Here is a 19360-nt window from a genome sequence, read left to right as displayed (position 1 = left end):
GAGAACTGTCCAAGTTTGCAGAAAAATCTTAAATAAAAAATATATAGAGGGGTTCAATCCCTCCATGTACAATTGCATTATCTGTGCATGTGCAGGCAATGCACTTAAGGAGCCATTGTAGCTCAACAGTGTCAAACTTGTCAAACATTTATGATGGTTTGCTCTCCATGTCACAAGTGTTGGCCTTTCTTTGCTAGTCAGAAGTGCTGAGTGATTTCAGCAAATCAGAAATTCTGCCTTCAGGATGAACCTTTTAGTGAGGCACACCTAGTTGTCTCGCCTCGCAGCAGCCACATTTAGCCAGCCTTTTTATTTCCATGTCAGATTCTAAGTCTGGCTGAAGACGATTCTCTCTGTTGCTGTTATGTAATATAATGTAATGTAATGTAATGGAATGGAATGGAATGGAAAGAATGTACTGAGCTTGAGTTTAGAAAGGTATTGTAAATAGACCTATCAGAACAAAGGAAGTTCTGGAGGGATGATAAATTATTGGCCTTTATGTACAGTATGTGATTGGACCTTAGCTGACATTTGGGCGTCGCTTGCCAAGCCCGGACAGTTTAAAAAGGAGCCTGTTGCTCCATTGATTTGTCTTGTTCTGGTTCTTCTGACTTCGTGTTCAATAAAGCTGTTAATCACTGTTCACCTGCTGCCTGAGTCTCGTATCTAACAATTGGCAACAAGGATGCGATTATAGAGCGGGTAGGCAGCCCTGCTGACCCAACGCCAAGACGGCGGATGACCGAGAAGCCCCTGTAGAACCGAGGGCGGAAGAACGAGACGCGGCTGATCAAGCAGCTGCAGCCCTTGTGCCAGTGCCAGCACAGAGAGCAGTGATGGCTGTCAACCCAAGGTTCGAGGCATTCGATCCCGACCTCGAGGACTGGGATTCCTACCTGACCAGGTTCGAGTTCCACCTCCAGGCTAACCAGATTGAAGGTGAGGACCAGCAGAAGGCGACGCTCCTCAGCGCCTGCGGAAGGGCTGTCTTCGACGTCGCTCGGTCCCTGGTCACCCCAGCTGACATCAAAACCGTGTCTCTGGCAGACCTCAAACTGAAACTGCAGGGGCATTTTGCACCACAACCCTCACAGATCGCTAGCAGACATGCATTTTACAAGCGGTCCCAGGCTGTGACCGAGATAGTTGCCAAGTACGTACCGGCATTGCGGAAGGCTGCACGCCCGTGCAACTTCACCAACCTAGAGGAAGCACTCCTCGACCGACTCATCTGTGGCATGAGGGACGAGAACCTACAACAATGATTGTTCGCACGAACGGCTCTCACCTATGCCGTGGCCTACTCCGAGGCTGTCGCTGCTGAGACCGCTGAGAAAGCAACCCAAGAAGTGCATCAAAACCTGGTTCCAATCCAACAGGGGGCCAACAAAGCTGTACACCACAAAGCAACGAGCAAGTCCGAGGATGAGCAAGATTTTTGGGCAGAAATGGCTGCTAAAGCAACCACTGCCTGCCACCACTCTCTGCCCTTCATTGCCACTGGCTCCTACCGACGGTGCCATCCAGATCGTGGAACAGCCAGAGCTCTTTCCCTTCTTTATTTACATATTTTTTTTGAAGATAAACTAAAGTGGTACATTATGATGTACAGTGGTGCTTCCTGATGTACCGTGGGTCTGTTCCTTGCCTTTAAGCACCTGTGCAAATAAGGAGGGAAGGAGCAGCATTAAGCACTCCAGCTCCTATGGAAGGAAGAGATATTGGGGGCAGTGGGTGGGGGATGATGATGGCCAGCAGTCTATTGCTTCTGTGAATTCCCAGGCTACTTACTGTCCACTCATTTTATGTCAGCTGATAATTTCTGACTATTCTCATTTTGGGTCAATCCATAAAAATCATAATTGCATTGATTCTCTTTTATTTCTTTAGGTAGACAATGGCATCTGAAAATCCCTCCACCTCTGAACAAGGCGAGATGCAGATGCCGCTGAACTGCCCAGGAGGTATGGCATAATGAAAAAGTTTTAGAAAACTTTCCTTCTGCTAATTAAGTTTCCTGGAGATCTTTTTGAATGCTTGGTTGACATTGCATACAATAATAAACAGCCACTCCTAGGTCCACTCGGTCCACCACCTTGCGCAGTCTCTCAGCACTGAAATTTTTTTTTTGGTAAACCAAATTTTTATTTTCATGGATATTATCAAACATTATAAAATAGTTTTCAGTAAACCAATCCCATCCTTTTCCCTCCCTTCCCCCCAAATGGCTTCCCGCAATGCTTCCCCCTTTTGACATATATATTCAGTGGTTCTCAAGATAACATCATTTGGATTAATATTGTTCTAGACATAGTAAATTTCGTTTCACATCCCAGTTTAAAGTCTTTCCATCCTTCGAAAAATTCTTGGTCTTCTTTGTTGTTTAACTTTCTAGTTATCTTGTCCATTTCTGCCATGAACAGAACTTTTTGTATCCAGTCTTCTATTTCTGGTATTTTCTCTTGTTTCCAGCATTGAGCATAGACTATTCTCGCGGAAGTTATCAAATACCAGACAAAGTTTTTTTCATTACATTTAGTTCTTCCATTTTCAGTCCTAAGAGCAGAATTTCCGGCGCCTTTTTGAAAGAACATTTCAATATCATTTGCATTTCACTGTGGACTTTTGTCCAAAATTCCACAGCTTTGTCACATGTCCACCACATATGATAAAATGAGCCCTCATGTTTTTTACATTTCCAACATTTACTAGACAAATTCTGGTTCATATTTGCTATTTTCTTAGGTGTCATGTACTATCTATACATCATTTTATAGCAGTTTTCTTTTACATTAGTACAAGTCAAGATTCTAATAGAGTTTTTCCACAAATATTCCCACAAGTCTATTGTTATTTCCTTATTCATGTTAATCGCCCATTTTATCATTTGCTCTTTTACATTTTCGTCTTCAGTAAACCATTTTAACAATATTTTATACATTTTAGAAACCGTTTTTCTCCCTCCACTTTCCCAAACCGTTTCTACCTCATTTTTATCCTCTCTAAAACCATACTTTTTCTTATCTGCTTTAAAAATGTCATAGATCTGCATATATTTCAACCAACCATAGTTATATTGTATTTCCTTCTGCTCTTTCATTATCCATTCTGTTCCTTTCTTTTCAATTAAGTCTTTATAAGGCAACCATTCTTCGCCATGCTGTCTTGAATATGGTGTCAAAACTTCTCCTGGTACAATCCAAAGTGGTCTTGCGTCTCGAAAATATTTTTTATATCTTGTCCACGTCGCAAAAATAGAGCGTCTCACTAAGTGATGCTTAAAAAAGCTGTCCATTTTTATCTTATCATACCATAAGTAAGCATGCCAACCAAACCTACAATCATGACCTTCTAAGACTAGCAGTTTTTTGTTTTCCAATCTCACCCATTGTTCCATCCAGGTTAAACAAACACCTTCATAGTATAGTCTTAGGTTTGGAAGTTGCAATCCTCCTCTTTCTTTAGCATCACAAAGAACTTTCATTTTGATTCTGGGCTTTCTGCCTGCCCAGACAAATTTCGAAATCTCTTTTTGCCATTTAGTCAATAGATCTGTCTTACTCAGTATCGGGATAGTTTGAAATAAAAACATCAGTCTCGGTAAAACATTCATTTTTACCACTGCGATTCTGCCCATTAAAGATAAACTCACACTATCCCACTTTTTAAAGTCATGAGCTAACTTGTTCCACAATTTTTCATAATTATTTTTATACAGATCAATGTTTTCCCCCGTTAACTCAATTTCCAGATATTTTGTCTTTTTTACAACCTCACAATGTACCAGTTCTTGCAATTCAGCTTGTTTCTTTTTTGTCATGTTTTTACATAACAATTTAGTTTTATTTCTATTCACATAAAATCCTGCCAATTCGCCAAAGTCCATTATTTTTTGGAATAACAACGCCAATTTCTCACTTGGATTTTCCACTATGAACATCACATCGTCTGCAAATGCTCTATATTTGTATTTGTATCCTTTATGATTCAGTCCTTTAATCTCTCCATCTTCCTGTATCTTCTGCAGTAGCACTTCCAATACCCAAATAAACAGTAGTGGAGAGAGAGGACAACCTTGTCTCGTCCCTTTTTGTACTTTGAGGCGATCTGTTAATTCTTTGTTTATATTTAGTTTAGCCGTTTGGTCTGAATAGATCGCCTCCATCACGTTACTAAAGTGTTGTCCTACTTCAATTTTTTCCATCATTTGAAACATAAAGTCCCAATTTAAATTATCGAACGCTTTTTCTGCATCCACAAACAAAAAAGCTACTTTTTTCTCTGGGTGTTTTTCATAGTATTCTATTGCGTCCATTACCGTTCTTAAATTGTCTCTTATTTGCCTCCCTGGTAAAAAACCAGCTTGTTCTTCTGAGATCACAACTTGTAGGTATTTTTTCATCCTTTCTGCAATAACTTTGGCAAATATTTTGTAATCATTATTCAAAAGCGAAATCGGTCTGTAGTTCTTAACGTTGGTCTGGTCTTGTCCTTCTTTGGGTATCAATGATATAATTGCCTCTTTCCATGAATCAGGCACCTTCTTAGTTTCTCTTATTTCGTTGGATAAAGTCTCCAGGGCCGGAGTTAGCTCCACTTTTAACTTTTTATAAAACTTTGCAGTAAATCCATCTGGCCCTAGCCTCGAGGTGACCGTCGCATGGATCACTGTGGCTAGGTCTTCGCGGCTGAGGAAGGGGACCAACTGCCACACCAGCTGAAGATGGTAGAAGGCTGCTTTGGCAGTGGCTGCCACCTGGGCCTCCATCGTTAAGGTGGAGTCCAGGAGCACTCCCAAGCTCCTAACCTCTGAAGCTGGCACCAAAGGCGCCCCATCGAAGGCTGGGAGCGGGAGCCCCAATCCCATCCCATTCCAACCCAGGCACAGGACCTCTGTCTTTGCCGGGTTCAGCTTCAGCCGACTCAGCCTGAGCCATCCAGATACGGCCTGCAATGCCCGGTGCAGATCTTCTGGATCGGAGTCCGACTGGCCGCCCAACATCAGATAGAGCTGGGTGTCATCGGCATATTGATGACACCTAAGCCCATACTTCCGGACAATCTGGGTGAGGGGGCGCATATAGATGTTAAATAGCATCTGGGAGAGAGCTGCCCCCTGAGGCACCCCACATTCAAGCAGGTGCCTCCGGGACCATTGCTCCCCTAATTCCACCCTCTGTCCCCGACCTCGGAGAAAAGAGACAAGCCATTGAAGAGTGAGCCCCTGAATCCCCACGTTGGGCAAGCAACTGATGGTCGACCGTATCAAAAGCGGCCGACAGGCCGAGCAACAACAGTGCCGCCACACCGCCTCGATCCAGATGTCTGCAGAGGTCGTCAGTAAGGGCAACCAATACAGTCTCTGTTCCATGCCCAGGGCGAAAGCCGGACTGGAATGGGTCGAGGGCGGAAGTGTCATCTAGGAAGCCCTGCAGCTGTGTCGCCACCGCCCTCTTGTGGGACCTCCCAGAGCAGTGTACCTTAAAAGCGGGAGGGAAGGTCGTCATTAAGAGACAGGACAGATTGTAGCACCCTTCTCCCGAATGCTGCATCAGCAGAGTCAAACACATTTATCTTATAGTGTCTGATGGATCATGTGGACAAGGAAGACCACATAGCAGCTCTACAAACTTCTCCCACCAATGCCCTATTGGAGAAGGCTGCCTTGGGTCCCGCATTTGGGGTGATCAACCACCCATAGTCCTATCCTCCAAAAGGGGGCAGCAAGAAGAAGAGGCTCCTGCCACCAGTTGTTCCCAATGTTCCCGTTAAGCTGTGGAGCCCTCTGAGCAAAAATTCTACTTTGTGAGCTACTGACACTGAAGTTGTGAGCAGGTGATTTGGCTATTGCATGAATTAGTTTGCTCTGGAGCCATCCTTCCTGAGCTGTGGCAAAAAATGTGTGAGCTAGAGACTAAAATACTGTGAGCTAACTCACACTAACTCAGCTTAGAGGGAACACTGGTTGTTCCTGCCCCATTTTTCTGGCATCTGGGATGATTCTTTACCACCGCACATGGGGCGAGGGTCACCCCTTGCTTGATCCTGGCAGGGGGGCATCTAAACCTCTCTTCCAAATGCAGCCTGCTCGGCTTCCCAAAATGCAGCTTCTAGTTACGAGTGAAGTTTCAGGGGCCGCTAGCAGGGAGAGGTACGGAAAATGACGTACATTTAGCCTGAGCGGGAGTGCCGTTTGTGTCTCTTGGAAGAAGCCTTCAGATCTAACCCTTTGCTTTTGTTCGTTCTTGCTGAAATCTTGCTAACTGTGGAACACTGTTTATAAATCTGATTAGGTGCGGAGGGAGGAAGCTCACGTGAAACACCTCGTAAGCGAAAGAAGATAAGTAACAGCTACCAGGGCTTTGGACTGGTGGAGAAAGACAGGCTGAAGAAATGTAAGTCTGAAGGGAAGGGTGACAAAAATTCACTCCAGGGATGGCGGTCGAGAGGGATGGCCGGGGCGGAATGTGACCAGGGTGGAGTCCGGCAGAGCAGAGCCATTATTAGGGTTGCCAGGTCCGGGTTGGAAACTTTGGGGGTGGATCCAGGAGAGGGCGGGGTTTGGGGAGGGGAGGGGCCTCAGCATGGTACGATGCCACAGAGTCCACCCTCCAAAGCAGCCATTTTCTCCAGGGGAGCTGATCTCTGTCAACTGGAGATCAGTTGTGAATGCGGGAGATCTCCAGGCCCCACCTGGAGGCTGGCAACCCTAGCCATTATCCTTCCTCAGGGCTGGGATGTGAGGGTACTTCATTCTTTAAGGTGCAGCTAGATCAGACAAAAGATTTTTTAATGTCTCTCATTTTATTAAAAAGTGGCTGTGGGCCTGGGGTGGGCGCAGGAAAAGAGAAAGGAATCTCCCACCCCAGTGCTGACACTTCAGTCCAAATCACTCCTGCCCATGGGTGCTTTTGTGTCTTGCCTAATTGTGCCCAGACTCCTCCTGTGAATCCAGCACAGAAAACCAGCCTGTATTCTCCACTCCTTACCACTCTGCAAAGAAACATATTATTTTTTTCCTGGTTCATGAACACATGAAACTTCCTTATACTGAAGGCCAAACTACATGAGACTTTTTAAAAACGAGTCAGGTCCCTGAGTCAGACCATATCAAGGTCAGCGTTGGCTGCTCTGAATGGCAGCAGCTTTTCAGAATTTTACGCAGAGGTTTTTCACGTCATCTCCTGTCTGATCCTTCTAACAATAGATGCCAGGAACTGAACCTGAGACTATCTGCATGCAAAGCAGAAACTTTATCATGGAACCACAGTCCCAGTCTGGAAGTTAGGTTGGGGGATTTTGTATATAGATTTATTTATAACATTCATTAATTTATAACATTAATGCCTTATGTTTCTGGTAAAGAAGGCAGGTGAGGTGATGTACAATCAGTAATAATCAGGACCCATACAACTAAGAGTAGTGCAGAATGTGCTAAACACCATGCAACAAGATAGACGGCTAGTGTGGACAGCAAAGAACCACTTGCCACCATTTGCTAGCATCTTCCTTGCAGTACCAAGACTCTTCGTAGTAGTAAAATAATTTAAATTTTGTTATAAGGTAGATCATATGCTGTATAGAGGATTATGTGAATCAGATCACTTGATGAACATTTTTTGCATGGCTTTCTCAAACAATTTGGAATTATTTTAGCAAAGACTTAAAGAAATTGTGAGATCGAATAGGCTGTGGAAGATAGACAAGATTTAACACACGCCATGGAAGAGAGGCATGGAGCTGGCTGAGTTCCTTTACCCGATCACTGGCCATTCTGAACATATTCTTTCTTCTGAGATTTCAGCAGTTGCCTCTCATGCATTATCACAAAATGTTGATTCACCACACTGAATTCCGTAAAAAAGTAAAAGTAAAGGTTTCCCTTGCTTGAAAGCCAGTCGAATCCAACTCTAGGGGGCGGTGCCCATCTCCGTTTCTGGCATTTAGTCATGCTGGCCACATGACCATGTAAACTGAATTCTGCACCGGGTACCAAATTCCATGACTGCACAACAAAATTGCAGATGATTGCTGCCCCACTGGAATAAACTGCATTATTTAAATCAGTTGTCTTCTATACCAAATAGTTGTCAAGTCTTTGCTTGTATAATGAGACCATCATTTTGTCCCAGAATCATTCAGTTACAAATTCTTTCTTTTATTCTGCTCTTCAGATGAAAAGTGGGAATCAAAGGCAAGGAAGATTGTCAAGGAAACATATGACAAATTGGTTGAAGATTTATCTCAAGATGACACAGAAAATGAAATTAACTATTTGAAGTGAGTCTTCTTCCTGAGTTCTGTTCAGATGTATCTTTAAATGTGGTAGCAGAAATTGGAACTATAATTTGTTCAAAGCTAAAACTCCTGCTTCAAACCTCCCGTGACAGCTCCCTGATTGGACCAAGGGTTCAGAACCGACAAAGAAGCCAGTAGGACTAGCACTGTTTGACCGACACTTTAGTATATACATTCTACGTAAGGAGCAAAAGAAACCAATATCTGCAGAGTAAGTCTAGAAACATGATGAAAGCACATTATGTAAAAAGCACTTTAGTTTAAGAGAAGGCCTAAGCCACTTACAAATTAACCCATGTTTCAAAATGCATGGAAATGCTAAACTGAAGTGTAACTCCTGTGCCATGGGAACAGTAAAGACATTGTATAATCTCACATGGTATTCTGGTAACAAATTAGTTTGTCTAAACTCACACTTCACCATAATCCTTCAGTTTGACATTGGGCTTCTGGGAGCAGTAATTCAAAGGAGCAGCTTTCCCAAACTTTTTACAAGTGACGTGCTCATTTAATGAATGTTCCCTGACAAATTCCTCAAAGACTTAATTAGTGTTCACCCATGACAGCAATTGTAGTACAGGTCCAGGCAGAACTTCATCAGGGTATTGTTCATACAGAATATAGGAGTACACGACTTGTGCGTTTCTTCACAAGGGTGCACACCTAACCTGTATATGGGATATTTGATCTATGTACGTAGAAACGATCTCTTAGATGCTAGTGGATCAGACCAGTGTCTCATTTAGTCCAACAGCCTCTTTCATGCAGCAACCAATGTTCCCTTTAAGCTCCACAGTGTTGTGAGCAGAAATTCTACCTTATGAATGAAAAAGCTAGTAACGTTAAAGTTGTGAGTGAGTCCACATTTCACTATTTCATAAATAATTTTTAGATTTCCATAACCTTGTAAAAATCTCAGAATGAATTCTTTTAAACTATATTTAAACTATATTTTAAGAATAATGTAAACATTATAAGAGAAAACAGAATCAAGTCAAATTTCATTACAGAAAATGTTGTCCTCTATGGGGGTAGACCTGGCCACCAGAGAGCAGGTCTACCCTCCCCTTTCCACTATAATGGTAGACCTGGCTTCTGAAGAACAGGTCTACCCTCCTCTTGCCACTATATTGGTAGACCTGGCCTCCGGAGAACAGGTCTACCCTCCCCTTTCCACTGTATTAGTAGATCTGGCCTTCAGAGAACAGATCTACCCTCCCCTTTCCACTATATTGGTAGACCTGGCCTTGGACTGTCGCCCTGCACTCAGCCTTAGAAAACATAGGGGGGGGGGGGGCTCTTGCAGTCTACCTTGTGTTTTTTTTAGTGAAATATGACAACCAGCATTACAGGTCAAGTATAACAAAGATGGAACAATCCTGTCAGAACGCCACCTAACCAAACAAGCAGGAATCATAGAATCACAGAGTTGGAAGGGGCCATCCAAGCCATCCAGTCCAACCCCCTGCTCAATGCAGGATCAGCCTAGAGAGCATCCCTGACAAGTGCTTGTCCAGCCACTGCTTAAAGATTGCCAGTGAGGGGGTGCTCAACACCTCCCTAGGCAGCTGATTCCTCTGTTTCACAACTCTTACTGTCAAAAAGTTTTTCCTACGATCCAGCCGATACCTTCCTGCCCTTAATTTAAACCCATTATTGTGAGGTCCATACTCTGCTGCTGACAGGAACAGCTCCTTCCCCTCCTCTAAGGGACAGCCCTTCAAACACTTCAAGAGAGTAATCATGTCTCCCCTCAACCTCCTCTTCTCCAGACTAAACATTCCCAAGTCCCTCAGTTGCTTAAATGCTATCAACCTGCCCAAACTACTTATTTATTCAAATATTTATAACCCACTTTTCCCTGTGACTCAAGGCAGCTTACAAATCATTGAACCGGGGGGGGGGACAAAATGATTTTTTTGCACACCCCTATTATGCTTTTCAGTACTATGCTTTCCAGTATGATTTGTAAGCTGCCTTGAGTCACAGGCTATAATGGAGAATCGATCCAGGGGTGTTTGGGGCTGGGCCCCCGTTATTTGAGGTAGAGGCACCAAATTTGCAGCATAGCTGCTGGTGCCTCTCTTAAACCCCCCCCCCCCCAAGTTTCAAAAAGATTAGACCAGGGGGTCCAATTCTATGGGCTCCAGAAGGAGGTGCCCCTATCCTCCATTGCTTCCTATAGAAGCTTGGTTGTGAGAAGAACAGAAATCCTCTGAGCTGGCCTCTGAAATGTTGTGCGCCAGTGTCCCCTGGAGCAGCTTAGAGGGAACTGTGACAGAAACCAGCCAGTTGCCCTGGAGGGCCAACAAACAGGGCATAGAGGCCAAGGTCCCCAGTGGATGCTGCCTCCTAGAACTTGTATTCAGACATTTTCTGCCTCTTTATATGTAGGCTTCAGTCACAATGGCTGCTAGTCCCTGATGGACCTCTCCTCCATGAATCTATCTAATGCCCTTTTAAAGACATTTATGTTTGTGGCCATCACATCACCCATGGGCAGTGAATTCCACAGTTTAATTAGGCATTAAGTAAAGATGTATTTCCTTTTGTCTGTAAGGAATGTGTTTCCCAACAATGTCATTGGGTGCCCCAAGTTCTAGTGTTATAGGAGAGGGTCTCTCCACTTTCTCTAACCTATGCATGATTTTATAACCTCTAGCATATCTCCCCTTAGCCATCTCTTTTTCTGGACTGAAAAGTCTCAGACTCTCCAGCTTTTTCCCATAGGAAAGGTACTCCAACTCTTCATCATCTTGTTTGCCTTCTTCTGTAGTCTCCCAGCTTTTGGATCTAGCAAAGGAATCCTGGGAGAAACGAGCTTCCGTCCCACTGTCATCCTGGAGAAAGACAATCTTTATCATATCCACTGAATCCTGCCCCTTCCTCTCTTCTTACCTGCCTCTGAACACAATGGTAGTTGAGATAGCACCGGGGAAGGGCAAGCAGACATCCCTGTCCACACCCATAGACTGTGAGGGTAGAAAGTTAGATGACTTTGGTCACAAAACCTACACTGCCAGAGCCTGGTGCCTGCATGTCTTAATACCACCTCTTTATAGGAAAAAGATGCACACAAAGTGCTGCCCTGTGGCCTCTCCACTGCCCTAGGAGTATTCATCAAATGCATGGCAGTAGTTGTAGATCCTCCCTCTTGGATCACTGCCTTGACGTGGCGAGGGGGCTTGCGTGGTTCGATGAGGCTGTGGGCTATGCCGTGGAGGGCCACCCAAGACGGACAGGCCACAGCAGAGAACTCAGACCACTGGAGAAGGAAATGGCAACCCACTCCAGTATCTTTACCAAGAAAACCCCATGGACAGTATCAAAAGGCTAAAAGATATGACGCCGGAAGATGAGCCCCTCAGGTCGGAAGGCTACCAACTAACTCAGAAGCTTTCACCTTCCAATGTTCAAGTGCATTCTACCAGGCCAATGGCTACCTCCTCAACCTTCAAGAGAGGGATACCTTTACCTGATCTATGTTGTACAGCAACTTGGCTTAACTGTCCACTTTCATTAAATGCTATGCCCTGCATACCAGGGCAAATTGGGACTATTCTTTGGATGAACCGTTCTCCACTCTCTCCTCTCCTAATGGCACCTGCAGCAGCCTCCAGGTAGGTCAGCTTGTTCATCTTCACTCATCAATGTGATGCACAGAGACCCACAAATAAATAAAACGAGGTTACTTACCTGCAACTGTTGTTCTTTGAATGGGCATCTGTGCATTCACATGGCCTTCCCGCATTCCCTGCAGCAGCTGCTCCACTTTCCTGTGGCGTACTTTCTTAAGTAAGAAGGAACTGAGTGGGAAATGTGCAACTTCTTCCCCTGGAGCCTGAGTGGACTGATTTTATGGGGCTGTGGAGAGGAGATTTTCATGCCTATTTTGTAGGACTAGAAATTTCCAAAACTGAGCTCTGTGCAGGCACAAAGTCCATCAGTGTGAATGCACAGATAACCACTCAAAGAGCAACAGTTAGAGGTTAGCAGACTGCTTTTCTCTTATTTTATGGATGAAGTTTCTGAGGTTTGGGGGTATGTAGAACAGTTGAAATGAAAAAAGTTCATATTAGTTCCTGCTGTTGCTGCCTGCATAAAATCTCTCTCCCTCTCTTCCACAGGAACCGTTTGAGTACCTTGACAGAAAAGACTTCCTTGGACCCCATACACATTGGGTGTTTTGGGCGAACAGGAGCAGGGAAGACCTCTTTGCTCAATGCCGTTCTAGGGAAGAAATTGTTCCTGCCAGTGTCTGGGGACAGTACTTGCACTGCATGTGTGATACAAATAAAAACAAAAAAGGCTGGTCCGTACGAAGGCACTATCCATCTTCTCTCAGATGATGTGAGTACAATTACTCTCTATGAAGTAAAGGGACTGGCATAAATTGGGTAATCAGGGAGCCCTTATGTTGGAATTGATTTCAGACTGCAATGCAAATTCTGGTACAGATCTGACACATGTGAAATGCACTTCTCAAAAGAAACCTTCATCCCTATCCCTCATGCCATAACATAGATCCCATAGGAGGGGTAGCAAATATGGTAGAAGAGAGTCAGGATACAGGGCTTGAAAACTGGGCTAGCCTAAAACAAATAAAATAAATATCAATGGAGATAAACTGAAAGTTCTACATTTAGGTAGGAAAACTCAAATGCATAATTATAGGATGGGAGAGACTTGTCTTGGCAGTAGCATGTGCAAAAAGAATCTAGAGGTCTTAGTAGACCAGACACTGAACATGAGGCAGCAGTGAGATGCCATAGCTAAAAAGGCAAATGTGATTTTGGGCTGTATCAACAGAAGTATAGTGTCCAGATCACGCAAAGTGATGGTATTGCTTTACTCTGCTCTGGTTAGACCTCACCTAGAGTATGGTGTTCAGTTTTGAGCACCACAATTTAAAAAGGAGATAGACAAGCTGGAACATATCCAGAGCAGGGCAACGAAGATGGTGAGGGGTCTGGAGACCTATGAGGAAAGGTTGAAGGAGCTGTGTATATTTAGCCTGGGGAGGAGACGACTGAGAGATCATATGATAACCATCTTCAAGTACTTGAAGGTCTGTCATCTAGAGGATGGTGTGGAGTTGTTGTCTGTTGCCCCAGAAAGCTGTACCAGAACCAATGGGTTGAAATGAAATCAATGAGGGCCAGATCTGACCTAAATGAGATCTTGTTGGGCCGGGCCATGTGTGTTATAATGCCAGGTAGCAGAGATATAAACTTTATAAAAGACACAAACACAAAGATTTTTTTTACTTAAAATAAAAACATGCTTAAAACATTAGCACTCTTGCAATATTTCATTTATTTAACAGTATCTGATAACTGACACCTCTTGCTCTGAATTATTGCATAAAAATGTCTGTGCTGTTGCAATTTTGAGTATGCTGTTTGAGTGTGTCTCTGTAAGCTGCAAACCTACTTTTGATTTATTGACATTCACCACAAAGATCTCATGCTCAGAGTTCTGAGACTAGGACCCAGGGGAAAATATGAAATGGCTGAGCGATTGAGAGAGTCTGGTGAAGCAAGCTATGATGCAGCAGCATCAGAACTGGAAGCAGGAGATGGCCAGTTCCAATGCAGGCCTGATAGAAGCTCTCTGGGGACCTGATCCAGCCCCCAGGCCGCATGTTTGACACCCATGGGCTAGATGGTCATCTGACAGCAATGCTGATTCTGTGAACTTAGGCAGATCATGAGAGGGAGGGCAGGAAGGGTTGCTTCAGTGCTTAGTTCTTGTGGCCCTTTCTTAAATACCCAGGGAAATGCCGATTGCCACTTTGAGGTCAGGAAGCAATTTTCTCCAGACCCGTTTGTCCAGGGATCCTGGAGGGGTTTTTTTTGCCATCTTCTGGGCATGGAGCAGGGGTCACTGTGTGCGTGTGTGTGTGTAGGTATTTGTGAATTTCCTGCATTGTGCAGGGGGGTTGGACTAGATGACACTGGAGGTCCCTTCCAACTCTATGATTTTGACTCTGGTCCCCAGACAGGTTTGTTCTTGGGGAGAAGTAAATCACTAAGATGGCCTTTGATTCTTTTTTTGCACTTGTGCTTTTTGTGTGAAGAATGTACATGATGACACCATGTTATGCACCTTTGACTGCATTTTTACCTAAGTCACTCCCGAGGTCAGGCCTCTCATGTGAAGGACAAGATCACTGCAAACAGTGACTGCAGCCATGAAATTAAAAAAAGCCTGCTCCTTGGGAGGAAAGCTATGGCAAACGTAGACAGCATAATAAAAAGTAGAGACATCACCCTTCCAACAAAAGTCCATATGGTCAAAGCAATGGTATTCCCAGTAGTAATGTATGGTTGTGAGAGTTGGACCATAAGGAAGGCTGAGCACCGAAGAACAGATGCTTTCAAATTATGGTGCTGGAGAAGATTCTTGAGAGGCCCTTGGACTGCAAGGAGATCAAATCAGTCAATCCTAAAGGAAATCAACCCTGACTGTTCCCTGGAAGGCCAGATACTGAAGCTGAAGCTCAAATACTTTGGCCACCAAATGAGAAGGGAGAACTCACTGGAGAAGACCCTGATGATGGGAAAGATTGAAGATAAAAGAAGAAGGGGACGGCAAAGGATGAGATGGTTAGACAGTGTTATCGAGGCAATGGACATGAAATTAAGCAAACTCTGGAGGACAGTGGAAGATAGGAAGGCCTGGCATGATGTGGTCCATGGGGTTGCAAAAAGTCGGATTTGAGTGCGAGACTGAACAACAACAACAACAAAGTGATACATTGTTTAATTTTTTTAAAATGGAAGAAGTAAAAACATCTTCTACCTGTCTTGATAAAAGAGGGTCAGCATCCAGTGGCTGTGGAAGAAGGGGGAGGAATCCTGTGATTTCAGCACTGGAAGATGGTCTGGAAGCAGAATCATCAACAAAGAGGGAGGGCTTGTGTTATATACTGAGATGACCACATCAGCGCTAGCGAGACCATGCGGTCAAGAGCACCTTCGGGTGCTAGAACAATAGATGATTTGGATCCTAGGGTGGACCAATTGGAGTTCCCAGATCCTAGAGTAGACCTATGATGGACTCCTCCACTGTAAATAGCCTATCACTGGTGTTAGGGTGTGTGTTGGGTGTGGGGTACTACAGGGATATAAGTGGGGCTCGGGCCTCACTAGTTTGTCTCCCCCCCCCCTACTTAATAAAGCATGAACTGATCACTACTCAATGTGTCCAAACTCAGTACTTTATAGCTTGGGTACTTCTTATGCACTTGGATTTACCCCAGGTGCTAGTGGAGGAAGTCTGCTATTGCCTTTTGTGGTGCAGAAGTTCTGCAGCAGAACTAGGATCTGCAGTGGCATTTGGACTAAACCTCGGATTCTGGTTGCATTTTGGTGGACTTTTGGTTATCTTATGATTGGTGTCTTTTTAAGATCTGGGACCCTATCGCTACTAGTCTAGGTCCAGGCTGTGATAAGATGGTGCTACCAACCTATAGAATGAGCACCTGAATAAATGTACTCAAGATGGGTCTGATGGGGGTGTGTGATTGATGGTATTAATAAAGTTAGGTGCATTTATCACTATGGGTTATATACCTGCCAGCATCAAGTCATACATTATCCTAAACGTGAGGTGCCTTGAGAATCACAGGAAGAAGGGATCTTGGGTACAGGCTGCAGAGTTCATGAGAGCAGGCTTCTTCATCGGTTGCATTTCAAGAGCTTTGGTTATTACCAGAGGTCGATTCAGGGGGAACCGCAGGGGATCGCCGTTCCCCTGGGTGAGGTGCCAGGAGGCAGGGCACACGACGAAGCCCCGCCCCCTGCTTCCGGCCCTCATTCAGCCAGGAGGAGGCAGGAGAAGAGGGAGGGTAAGTTGCTTCCTCCCCGCCTCTCCCCACCCCTGCCTGCCTGGGGCCAGGGAGGGCCTTGGCGGGGCTTCCTTGCACTCCCGCTGGCTTTGCAGGTCCACCGCCGGGCCCCTGATGGGGCTCGGCAGTGGAGCCGCAAGACCAGCGGTGGCCAGGACCATTGGGGGCCGGGGGAACTTGGTGGGGCTTCCTCGCACTCCCGCCGGCCTTGCAAGTCCACCGCCGGGCCCCTGATGGGGCTTTTTGGAGTGAAAACAAAGTATAAATGCCTGGATTTTCTGTGTATTTTCCGTAGCAATGTGGTCATCTGCCCCCATGCTTGGTTTATAGCTGTTTTGGTTTATAGCTGGCCTTGGTTTATAGCTGTTTTTTCTCCCTGGAATTGCCTACCAATGTTCCCTCTAAGCTGTGGAGTCTTGTGAGCAAAATTTCTACTTTGTGAGCCACTGGCATTAAAGCTGTGAGCGAGTGATTTGGCTACTGCATCAGTTAGTTTGCCTCTGGAGCCCTCCTTCCTGAGTGAAGAGAAAAATATGTGAGCCAGAGGCTTAAAAGCTGTGAGCTAGCTCACACTAACTCAGCTTAGAGGGAACACTCCTGGTAACTGGAATGTGAATAGCTACATATTTTGTACTTCATCTATTACCAAACAGCTTTCCTTTTTGGCACTCTGGTACTAGGTCTTCACTGATGTGCTTGTTGTTGCTTTTCTCTCAACAAACCAGTTACTGAAAATAGATAAAATTGTGTTGAACTTCTATCCTTTTTACCTGACATGGGTGGTTTGCTTGTTTTCCCCCACATGTGCCATCAGATAGGCTCGCCAGCTCTGAGTTGGCAATACCTTGGAGATTTTGGGGGTGGAGCCTGAGTGGTGGGTTTAGATTCAGAGGAATTAGCTGTGTTAGTCTGTTGCTGCAAAATAGTCCAAGAGTTCAAATAGCACTTTTAAGACTAACCTTTAAGACTAAGACTAATTGAGTGGTGGGTATGGCCTTATGACACACTTCCGGTGATGTCAGGGGGTGTGGTCTTATGACACACATCCGGTGATGTCAGGGGGTGTGGCATATGCTAATGAGTTGTGCTAATGAGTTCCCCTAGCTCTTTTTCTACGAAACGAACCCTGGTTATTACCCAGCAAACCTGGGTAATTGTTTATGGCAAAAGGGTATGAGGAGCTTTGAAAGCAGACTTTCTGATATTTTTCCAGAGTATTCAGGAAATCAGGCTGCTCCCTGTTGGGAATGCCTTAAAGCAGTTGTTGTTTTCCCCTCTCAGTTAATGCGTCTTAAGTTTAAAAGATTTGGGGGTGTATTCCTCTTGGGGTGTCTCTATAGGGGGGGGAGCTCACACAGCATGTTAATGAAAAGATGTGGGAGGAGATGTGAACTGGGAGCAATATGTGTAGCTTGGCCTAAGGTTGAAACGGAAGACTGCTTTTTCTCAGAATCTATTTATATATTATATTTATGAATCACCCAACCCCCGCCTCAGCAGGGCTCAGGGCGATGTACAAAAGCCATAAACAAAACAAGATAAAATCAGTTAAAACATTAACAGCATTTCAACAATCAGATGGCAAAATAATTGACCTATCTCAATTCCAACTGCTGGCTACTTCATGGACAGGGAGGAAGAAGGCGAGGTAGATGTAAATAGTGGAGAACAGAGAAGGGTGCCAGCCAGGGTGAATCACCATTTGCACAAGGTGAATCACCATTCACACAAAGCTGTCCTCTTTCCAGCTAATTTTAAGGTGTGGGAGAGAATGCACCACATGTTTAAATGGATAGCCCTGGTGCTTTGAATAGAAATCCCACTGCAAAGCCAACAGTCTGCCTCCTCCTTCATGCTTCAATCAGCTATAGGTCAAAATATGATAGAAATCATAGATTTGTCAGTCTGTAAACAAGTTCCATGCACATGCAGCCACAATGTGGATCAGGCCCATGCAGGAAAGAGGGCATTTAACCTTTCACGCTCCTCTCAGTTTTGCTAATTGAAACTGAATTCTCTGCACCACTACTCTCTCCTTTTCCTTTAAAGCATTAATAACAGAATGGGAAGAGTGGTTTTTGTTAGATCGCGCTAACAAAGGATCGGAGAGTGATCTCAGCTCAGTGATTCAGCTTTATTTGAAGAAGCGAACAAACACTCAAACGTATTCGGAACCAGAACAGATTAACATTGGGAGCTAGGCTCCTTTTAAACATTCCCGGGCTAATATAGCCACGCCTATTTACAATTAACAACCAATAAGATTGCATAGTTAAAGACCAATGAGAGTCTTTCCCTCTCTGGAGACTGTACAGTTCTGATTGGTCGCCGTGGGAGGTTGACCAATAGCAATGTGTTTCAGAGGAGCCTTCATCCGGCTCAAGCTTAACATTGAATGTAAATGGGGCGATTCAAGTGAGGATTCCAATACATCACAGTTTTGATTAGTGAAGCCAAGCAGGATTGAAGGGTAAAATCTCCCCCTTCTGTTTTTCTGCAGCCCAAATCAGGGCTACCCATGTATGCACAATATATTTTTTTACAGATTGATGGGAAGTCATGCTAGCTAGCTGCCTGTTTTTGTTTCACATTTTTGTTTTACTCTTTAATCGTGTGTCTGTTTAGTAATGAAATTGGAGAAAAGTAGAATTCGCTCCACAGAATTTGCTTCTTACATCCTATCTGTTTCTATGTATGTCTATATCTAGCCTAAGCTTAAAAGTTTCTTCACTGATAGGACTGGAAAGAAGAGCTGAAGAATCTTGTGGAGATTTTGAGCAAGAATGGGAGTGATGAAGATGATGACGACGATGATGACTGTGTGAAGGATGCCATTAAAAAGCTCCATGCTCTTTATGGGGAGGGAGCTGAAGAAAAAGATTATGAAACCTTGTTGAAAACAAAGCTGCAGGTGACTATTCCGGCAAAAAGAAAAATTTCAATCAAGGCACAGGAGGTGAGTGCTGCCGTCTTCTGTTTGCTCTCACATTTTGAGATGCCCCCCCCCCACTTTTACACTAAGAATTTTCCGTGTTTCATATACCCAAGTCATGTTATTTTTTCAAGTTTCCACATAACATCATCTATTTGTGCCCATACCATGGTGTATCCTGTGCAGGATGCTGTTGGCACAGGCAGTTTATGTCTGAAAGGGAAAAAGAGCAATTGCAGGACTTCTAGTCAATTGTTCTTTTTTCATTGTTGAAA

General features: G+C 44.4%; 1 protein-coding gene across 2 annotated transcripts in view; it reads left to right on the top strand.

The window, feature by feature from the left end:
* The window catches only part of LOC107113778 (nuclear GTPase SLIP-GC-like), a 73538-nt gene that overhangs the window by 9608 nt on the left and 44570 nt on the right, over positions 1-19360 (top strand). The window contains exons 2-6 of one of the 2 annotated variants that reach the window (XM_015415145.1): positions 1898-1967; positions 6297-6398; positions 8178-8283; positions 12429-12651; positions 18891-19109. In XM_015415145.1, coding sequence (XP_015270631.1) covers positions 1901-1967; positions 6297-6398; positions 8178-8283; positions 12429-12651; positions 18891-19109 — 717 coding nt within the window. In that variant the 5' untranslated portion in view covers positions 1898-1900. Of the gene's footprint in view, positions 1-1893; positions 1968-6296; positions 6399-8177; positions 8284-12428; positions 12652-18890; positions 19110-19360 lie in introns of both variants that reach the window. The other variant, XM_015415144.1, reaches the window with a different exon arrangement.

The sequence above is a fragment of the Gekko japonicus genome, unplaced genomic scaffold (assembly GCF_001447785.1).
Source record: "Gekko japonicus isolate JY-2015 unplaced genomic scaffold, Gekko_japonicus_V1.1 scaffold63, whole genome shotgun sequence".
Lineage (NCBI taxonomy): Eukaryota > Metazoa > Chordata > Lepidosauria > Squamata > Gekkonidae > Gekko > Gekko japonicus.
The sequence above is the reverse complement of the archived record's forward strand: the minus strand, read 5'-3'. Positions and strand labels throughout refer to the sequence as shown.